The sequence below is a fragment of the Sesamum indicum genome, linkage group LG4 (genome assembly GCF_026168435.1).
Source record: "Sesamum indicum cultivar Baizhima isolate 11 linkage group LG4, ASM2616843v1, whole genome shotgun sequence".
NCBI lineage: Eukaryota > Viridiplantae > Streptophyta > Magnoliopsida > Lamiales > Pedaliaceae > Sesamum > Sesamum indicum.
Window position 1 is genome coordinate 3,613,333 of NC_142660.1, and position 9,070 is coordinate 3,622,402.

At 36.4% G+C, this 9,070-nt stretch overlaps 1 protein-coding gene and 1 pseudogene across 2 annotated transcripts; both read left to right on the forward strand.

The window, feature by feature from the left end:
- Positions 1–873: 873 nt before the first annotated feature.
- LOC105160037 (SPFH/Band 7/PHB domain-containing membrane-associated protein family) lies at positions 874–4,074 on the forward strand. The gene is made up of 9 exons (XM_088879940.1): positions 874–1,086; positions 1,533–1,653; positions 1,783–1,850; positions 2,002–2,061; positions 2,139–2,293; positions 2,483–2,633; positions 2,910–3,124; positions 3,560–3,668; positions 3,748–4,074. The coding sequence occupies exons 1-9, from the start codon at positions 961–963 to the stop codon at positions 3,826–3,828; spliced, it is 1,086 nt and encodes a 361-aa protein (XP_088736066.1). The 5' UTR covers positions 874–960; the 3' UTR covers positions 3,829–4,074.
- Positions 4,075–5,027: 953 nt separating this feature from the next.
- Positions 5,028–8,769, forward strand: LOC105160094 (ureide permease 1-like; annotated as a pseudogene). The gene is made up of 8 exons (XR_016065313.1): positions 5,028–5,366; positions 5,857–6,159; positions 6,281–6,422; positions 7,215–7,389; positions 7,474–7,517; positions 7,603–7,691; positions 7,779–8,130; positions 8,220–8,769. The product of XR_016065313.1 is annotated as an ureide permease 1-like (transcript).
- The last annotated feature ends 301 nt before the right edge of the window (positions 8,770–9,070 follow it).

The window sequence follows — 9,070 nt, forward strand, 5'->3', positions numbered from 1 at the left end:
TTTTCATCCAAAGCCCAAAGATGGGCCCTACCGAGCAGCCCAATAGGCTAGGTCCTGCTGGCTCATAAACAAGATATTAAGCCCATAATATATTTTTATCCTTAGTAACCTGACATACTTAATAAATTAGTCTAATCCAACAAGTTAAGTCAACATACACCAAAGACGACATGTTAGGCAGGTTGTTGACATCCTATGACACAACTAACTAAAAGACCTCTAACTAACTCCAAGTATTTGGTTGGAATTAACTCCTTAACCAACAAGTAACAGATTTCTGAATTCTCGGACAGATTGGGCAAACTTTAGTAACCAAGATCATGTCTGTTGAGTAGCTAACATTTGTAGCTTTTCAAAGGTGTATGATTCACCGTAACACCTTTTTAGATTTTGCTCCATGATCGTTTATAAATTGACTCTTTGTGTAGTTATTTTGGTAACACATTCTATCACGCTCCAACTCTTATTCTCTATCAATTTCGAATCTATTTTCAGCTTAGCTGTTGCACTCCACGCATTTTCATCACTTTAATATTATTTTCAACCCTTATTCTCATATTATCTTGAGTTTTTTTTTTGTTTCAGTAATTTTTATTGATTTAAAAATTAGAGTGCTAATATTTATTTGTAGGGTTAGTCCTTTTATAATCTTAAAATTTTTGTGTAAGTTCTTCAATTCTATAGTGCCACTGGACTGTGTTACGCATAATTATTAAATAAATATTAGGACGGGATTATGATCATATCTGAAATATGATATTTTTTCTAATTGTGTGAAGTCAAATATGGGTAATTATTTATTTAATTAATATTGGAATGGAAGAGGTCAACTTTCTTTTCTTTTATTTGATTTAGTAATAAAATTGGTTAAATGATGAAAAATAACTATAGTTGGTTGTTTTTGGTGGGGAGCTAAGACAGAGCGGAAGCAAGTTCTCCAACCCCACTTCTCCTTTCCTCATGGACCCACAGCATCAGCAGAGAGCGGCGCCTCCACCCCCACGTCCACCGGCAGCTGGCGGCGGAGGCGGGGATTTCTCCGCCATTTTCACTGTTTTATTCACGTTTGTCGCTATTGCCGCCATGGTAAAGTTAATGAGCAGCATCCTACTTGGTGTTTGTGATTTTTCCGCACAGGAATATAGATAGATTGCTTCTGCGTAAATTGTGAATAGTTGCCAAGATGATCACCGGTTATGATGATTTTGTTTGATTTATCATAGTTGCCTTGTTTGTCTCTCGGATGTAAAAGTTGCAATAGTTTCTTCGCGAATCACTTAAACCCCATCAAAGTATAGTTTAAGGTTTTAAGTTCTGGATATCTTTGAGTTGTCATTTCTGGAGGAGACGTTTTCGCTTTCTTCAATGAGGTAGTTTGAAATTTTGAATTTGTTTGTTATTTCCAATCCATTGTTCGTTTGAGCATTCTTGATGTTCGGACGGGAGAGAAATATTGTGATTGAGAAAATTATAAGAGTCTAATTAAGTTAAGACTGAGGTGAGCATATGACATTCAACCAAATGGTTTGCAGATTATAGTTCCTTCTTCATCAAATCTGAAGCAGAGTTTGTCTATTTTGCATCAAGTCCCTGAAGGGCATGTTGGGGTGTATTGGAGGGGAGGAGCCCTTCTGAAGACGATCACGGATCCAGGTATCAGAAGTCATATTATGTAGCTATGCATTTATGGTGTATTGCAAAGCATATAGTTATCTTTGGTGTAAAGTATGCAATTGATACAAATTAGCTCTCTGTATCTTTTTTGGCATGTTTGTTCTGAAGGTTTTCATTCGAAACTGCCGCTCATAACCCACTTTGAGCCTATTCAAGTGACATTACAGACAGATTTGGTACAAATCTCCCCCCCCCCCCCCCCCCTCTGTGTGTGTGTATCTGTGTATCTCTGCTTGTGCATGTTTCTCTCTGAGTAGCCAGATGCAAGGCATCTAAATCTTTGGATTTGTGCACTAAGAATGTGATGTTATTATTGTAAATGTGTAGGTGAGAGATATCCCTTGTGGAACAAAAGGAGGTGTTATGATTAACTTTGAGAAGATAGAAGTAATGTTCCTTGTCTTGCTTATTCTCCAGGGTGATGTTTTCAATTAGTCACTACATACTTATTAGCACATCTTCAGGTTGTTAACCGTCTTCATAAGGACTATGTATATGAAACATTACTCAACTACGGCGTCCAATATGACAACACTTGGATATATGACAAGATCCATCACGAGATTAATCAGTTTTGTAGCGCGCATTCCCTTCAGCAAGTCTACATCGATATGTTTGATCAGGAAAGTTCCTAACTTCAAAAATTGAAGTAATGTTATTTGTACTTTTATCTCATCCCCGTCACCCAGTGCACCTGAGTGACTGTTGCAACTAATTTTCCAAACAGGCTACCTGAGTTTAGTAGCCTGGCTCAGATGCTTTGCTTTTATCTGATGCCTAATGTAATATAGTCTTCCCTTTAACATGTTCAGATTGATGAAAAAATGAAAGATGCTCTTCAGGCTGACTGCACACGTTATGCTCCAGGTATTGAAATTATCAGCGTGCGTGTAACAAAGCCTACGATTCCTGACAGTATAAGGCGGAATTTTGTGCAGATGGAAGAAGAGCGAACCAAGGTATATATTTAGATTCTTAATTTGGTGCTTTAGTCTTTTTTATTCATACTGCTGCTTGCGGAAACTTGAGTATTAAATTTTCACAATTAGTGTATAACTGAATTTGGAGAAAAAGTAGTAGGAATGAGTTTCCATTTCTTCTATGCAGACATACCTATTTTTTTACATTTGTGGACTCTGTTGAAGTCTCCATGATTTCTCATCTGCTGTAAAGGCCACTGTACTTTTCATGTCGCCAATACCTTCAAACTGAACCAAATATTTAAGTGATAACAGGTCTTGATTGCAATGGAGAAACAGAGAGTTGCTGAGAAGGAAGCAGAGACTCAGAAAAAAATTGCTATAAGTGAAGCTGAAAAACATGCTCATGTTAGTAAGATCCAGATGGAACAGAAGTTGATGGAGAAAGACAGTGCGAGGATGCAAGAGGAAATCTCTAATGCAATGTACTTAGCTCGTGAAAAGAGCTTGGCTGACGCTGACTATTACCGGTACACCTCTTTGCTTCTTTTCCATCAGTTTTCCTGCATATAGTGTGGAAATCAAGAGAAGTTTAATCATCACTGGTTTTTACAGTATATAAGTAACAATATGGATGAGCTATATCAATGTACTAAAAATATCATCTGTAAAGGAACGGTCAATGCATTATTATCAGTTAAATGTAATGAGAAACATCTTCTGTTAAACATTTAAAATCTCATCATGATAACGAATTTCTTGACCAAATGTTGAAATATAGACCAATGCACTAGAAAAAAAAACAAGTAAAAATTAGTCCACTGAAACAATAATGCCTGGTGAAAATAATTCTTTCTGTGATAACCCCGACACAACAACTCTCAATTTCACTAGCCTCCATTATGATTTTCGATGGAAGAAAATCTTCAAAACGAGCTCACATACTTCTATCTTGGACTTTCTAGCACAATGAAAGAAGCAGAAGCAAACAAGTTGAAGCTTACTCCTCAATACTTAGAACTCAAATTTATTGAAGCAATTGCCAACAACTCCAAGATATATTTTGGCAACAAGGTGAGTTGACATTTTCATGCCGCTCTATCTCATTGGGTCGATGAACCTCTGCTTCGTCACCGATTAGTTTGTTTTACAGGTACCCAACATGGTTCTCGATCAACGGCTGCTAGGGAACTTTTTGCAAGACGTAGTCAGGAAAGGCAACTTGGAAGCTTAGCTCATCTTCTGAACTGGTCAGGAACCATGTAACCAGAACCTGACACAGAGTATTCAATCTCTTTTTTTTTTGTGTGTCTCTTGGTCGATAACATCCTGGATCTGCACTAGATGCTGAGAGTATGAAAATGCATTTATAGTTTCCATTTACGGTTACAAGAACACTCTGGACACCATGTATTGGCAGTTTATATTGTTGAAGTTTCTTCATTTGGAAATCAATATAGATTGTGATCTATCGGAGAAAGTGCTTTCACCGGCTAGTTAATGCAGTCTTAAACTTTTTCTTCAGTTAGACCTGATCCAATCTAGAAGCAAAGATGAAGATAAGTTATTTAATTGAATATGCTGCAACTCACCAGATGCGCCTGCCGTGGAAATTCAGCGTGAATTTGTTTATGCTTTTCCTTCCGTTGCATTTAATGGATTTCTCCTGGGAATGTTGAGTCTACTTTACTTAGATCACTCTCGATCATGGAACGCTTAATGCTCACATCAATTATAAGTAAATTCCAATCAATGAACACATGCATATCTACAGAATAAATGACTGTGAGTGAATGAACAGGGTCATGGTTAATTGCTCAAAGAGATTTACCAATTCTGGCGAGCACGTGTGCATTGACTATAGAAAATTATACAGACATAACGAAAGTTGGCGTGATCATGAGAAAGCAAATTTCTTTGCCAATCATGATGATTTTCTTGATACTTTTACTCGCACTCTTCCATTCATTTTGTGTGGAAAAGAAATTAGAATAAGGTAAAGGCATTTATTTCATTTCCACTTCCATAACTAAACAACTTGAAATTATTCCATATTTCTTGAGTGGATTCGAGTTGAATACTGAATAATTCTTACTTCATCATCAGCAGTGATGGTCATGATATTCCCCACTGCTCTTCAGTGTGACATGTTTATTCAGGTTAATCTTATAAATCAGAGGCTGTGTAGCCAATCACACCACTAACCATCAAACTCTTCAACTGTCACATCATATGTCCCATCAATGCCGCTTTTGACTTAAATTGTGTAAGAGAGACCAAAGCAGTTTGAAACTTGTTATTCTTGTGAATGGGTCAGTCGCATCTTTTATTTCAATTAACATGTACATGTTATGCTTATAGAATTTTTCTTTAAATAAAATAAATGACGAATGGAATAGAATACGATATTATTTCAAATGGAAAATTCAATCCGATTAATGTCCATGCATGCACACACAATTCTCGGAAAGAAACTTTTAATCATTTTATGTGAGCAGTCTGACGAGATTCTGACATACAGTTGAAATGGGAATCAGTGCATTTGTGTAGTTTTTCTAGGCCAAGTACCCTACTTTCCATTTTTAGGTCACCTTCTTGAAACACTTCAGCCCTCTTTTACTGAGCAGCTTTTGCAAATCAGGAGCTGAGTATGAAGTGAGGAGAAGAGTTTCTTTTGATGTTGATCAAGAATCTCTGGTTGTTTGAGTGAAGTGGTGTATTGGGGCTTGTGGGCTCTTTCCACGTTTAGATTTTTTGCATTATTTTTGACTGGTAGATATTCTCTTCCACTCTGTTTTATTATCCTTTTGATGAAATGAAAAACTAGTTTTTTGCATTCTTTCTGCAACAATTTGAAGCTTTCAGCAGAGAAAATCGCATCATCTACTTCTCTGCTTATAGTTTTATCTGTCAGGGTACTGACTAACTTGTCATCAAACAATGCTGTTGCTTTGATGCTTTTCTTGATCTGTCGAGTTCATCATGAATCAAGTTTATTGTGTTCTTTCCACAAGTTTGGACAAAGTTTCTCCTTGCTTTTTCAGTACCTCCAAATTCTTCTTTTTTTCATGTGTGTTTCACCCACATGGCAGATTTGTCTGCAAAGTATCTTCTTGGTTGTCTTTCTTCCCATAATATGTATCTTGAGTTGATATAGGGTTCATGTTCTACTATATGTGTTCTGTTTTTAGTCTGAAACTGACAATTTGGGCACTTTGAATTATGACCATGTCTGAGAGATCTATGTTATCTGTTTTCACAGGATTACTTTGGGATTTCCTCAGTTATATCTATTCCATCTGAGAGAATTGTTTTTAGTGGATTGAAGATGTATGTGGTGGAGAGTAAAGGAGGTGCAATAGCTTGCATGCTCTTGGCTCTGCTTTTCTTGGGAACTTGGCCTGCAATCTTGACTCTCCTGGAAAGGCGCGGCCGTCTCCCTCAGCATACTTATCTCGATTACACGATCACAAATCTCTTGGCTGCTCTTATCACTGCTTTCACATTAGGTGAAACCGGCAAGAGCACACCTGAGAAACCAAATTTTATGGATCAGCTCTCTCAGGTGTGGTCTTCCCCACCTGGTTCTTGAAAATTCTAGATTAAGTTACGCTGTGCTTGCTGCTTATTCGAGCTACTTCTAAATAAGCCAAAACTCGGTAATGATTTTCTACAAATTAATGCAGGACAACTGGCCTAGTGTGTTCTTTGCAATGGCTGGTGGGATTGTTCTCAGCCTTGGAAACCTGGCGACACAATATGCTTGGCCATTTGTTGGTTTGTCAGTGACTGAGGTGATCGACGCAAGCATAACTGTTGTAGTTGTCAGTGCTTGCTTATGTTTGTTTTCGGTTTTGGGCCATTTCAGAGATGGCCCAAAACAGAAGCAATGTTTGTCATTGCTTGTTTTGCCATGTTTTTGTCTTGTTTTTAAGTATTTTGTCTTGTTTCTAAGTATTTGATTTTTAAACACAAATATATTTTATTTTAACCACTTAATATTATATACGTAATATTTTCTACATCATTGGAATAATTAAAAATTTTAAAAAATATAAAATAATATAATTATTCTACACGGTTAATTCATATATTACATTATTTGAATAATGTATTTAAATTTATCACCTCGAATAGAACAACTAACAAAAAATATTGTTAATCCATTATTAGAGTGCATTTAATTATTTTTAAAAGTGTATTTACATAAATTATTTTTTTTCATTTCCATACATATATAATTAGGAAATAATATTTATTTTAATCCACTCACAACTAAATAAATTATATATATTTATATATATATATATATATATATATATAAATATATATAAAAGAGACATGATTTGACAATGAACAGTATTTTTTGTCTCCCCACTACCCAACATCAAACATAACATACTTATTTTATATTATCTTCAAAAACAAATCCAAACATACACACTATCTCTAACTTATTTTTATTTATCTTTGTTTTTCTCTCTCTATCTCCACAAAATACCCAAAAACAAGTTAAAAACAAAACCAAACATACATGAACTTTTCTTTTTCCTTATTTGGTAACCATATGCGTATAGCTTCTGTTGAAGTTTTACATATTGCCTTGTTTTGCTTTTCCAGGCACAACTCTGAATTATTTCTTAGACGGCAAAATCAACAAAGCTGAGATTCTTTTCCCTGGCGTTGGATGCTTCTTGATTGCCGTTTGTTTTGCCTCTGCTGTTCATTCATCCAACGCTGCAGATAACAAAGCTAAGCTTGCCAGTATCCCGGAAGACAGCAAAGACAGGGCAGCGTAAGTACTTTCCACTGGCTTATATTTCATTCATAACGCACTACTAACTGTGCTAATGTGATGTTCTGAACTAAATTTGGACAGGATAAAGGATGCTTCTGTGTCGAAGGAAACATATGCAAACAAGGGTAAGATGACAATGCACTCCATTTTTTCACATTTCATTTGGTTCTACTTTTTTAAAAACTAAAGCTTACTTATTTATACAAGAAGATCAGGGGAATGGAACGACTAAGAAGGAGAAGGCAGAGTTTGGGACCGCAAATTTTCTCATAGAGCTTGAGAACAAACGGGCAATTAAGGTTGTTGGCCACCTTCATTAGTATGCGTTAATTCGCTTGTACTTATTACATGAAGTTAACTTTTCTCTATGTTGTCCCTGCTTGCAGGTTTTTGGGAAGGGCACTTTCATTGGCCTGGCAATAACTTTCTTCGCAGGCGTTTGTTTTTCCCTCTTTTCTCCGGCTTTCAACCTGGCCATAAGTGGCACACATTGAAAGATGGCGTTCCCCACTTGAGTGTTTACACTACATTCTTCTACTTCTCCATATCCTGCTTTGTGATTGCCATCATTCTGAACATCAATTTCTTGTACCGGCCAAATCATCCTTCAAGGCTTATTTATCAGACTGGAATGGTAGAGGTTGGGCCCTTTTGGCTGGGTTTTTGTGCGGGTTTGGGAACGGTCTCCAGTTTATGGGAGGTCAAGCTGCTGGATACGCTGCAGCTGATGCCGTTCAGGTCAATTCATCATGCGTAGACCTTTATGCCAAGACTTTTACTCCAAAACTTTCACATGACATATAACTCAATGAATTTGATGATTACAGGCACTTCCGCTAGTGAGCACGTTTTGGGGTATACTTCTGTTTGGAGAGTACAGAAGATCATCAAGAAGAACATATATACTTCTTGTCGGCATGTTATCAATGTTTATTGTTGCTGTTGGCGTACTTATGGCTTCGTCCGGTCGCCCTAAGTGATTTTACTTTCTTGGAAGAACTGAAGTTGCATCTATCAGATGGAAACACTGAGACAGGCTGCAACTAGTTCAGTGACTGCAAAGAAATATTAAACAAAGAGGGAAATCAAGTGGATTCTTGAATTGGTTAAGAACACAGAAAAGCAAAGTGTGAAGGTGGCGTAGTTTCATTCTTTTGGCATGAATTGAACAGCCTCTCTGCATTTGTAAACATTGTGTAATTTGGTTGACATGAACTACTTTGCATGAGATGAGAGATTCTTGTCTTAGGCTAAATTCAAGATTTGGTGCTTCATTGTCTCAATTCTTTTACTAGCACACAGCTGATTTTGTGTGAAAAGAAAATTAGAATAAGAGGCACCAAATCTTGCTCCATTTGATTTCATGGCACTACCATAACAAGCAATTTGATGTTAGGGCTAACTGCACTTATACCCCTCTAAAACTATGAAATTATACCTTTCTATAACAAAAAACAAACATTTGCAATTACACTCGTATCCCTCCAAAAATACTCCGTGTGCAATTATACCTTTTCCATCAGGGTTTGAAGGAAAATACGAATGTCAACAAATAACTTACAAAAACTTCCTATTTTATCTCTCATTCAGTATTCAATATAATTTATCGATGAAGATGCGCCAAACAATATTTTTATACTTATAGAGTAAATATAATATAGGGTTAAATAATTTTACG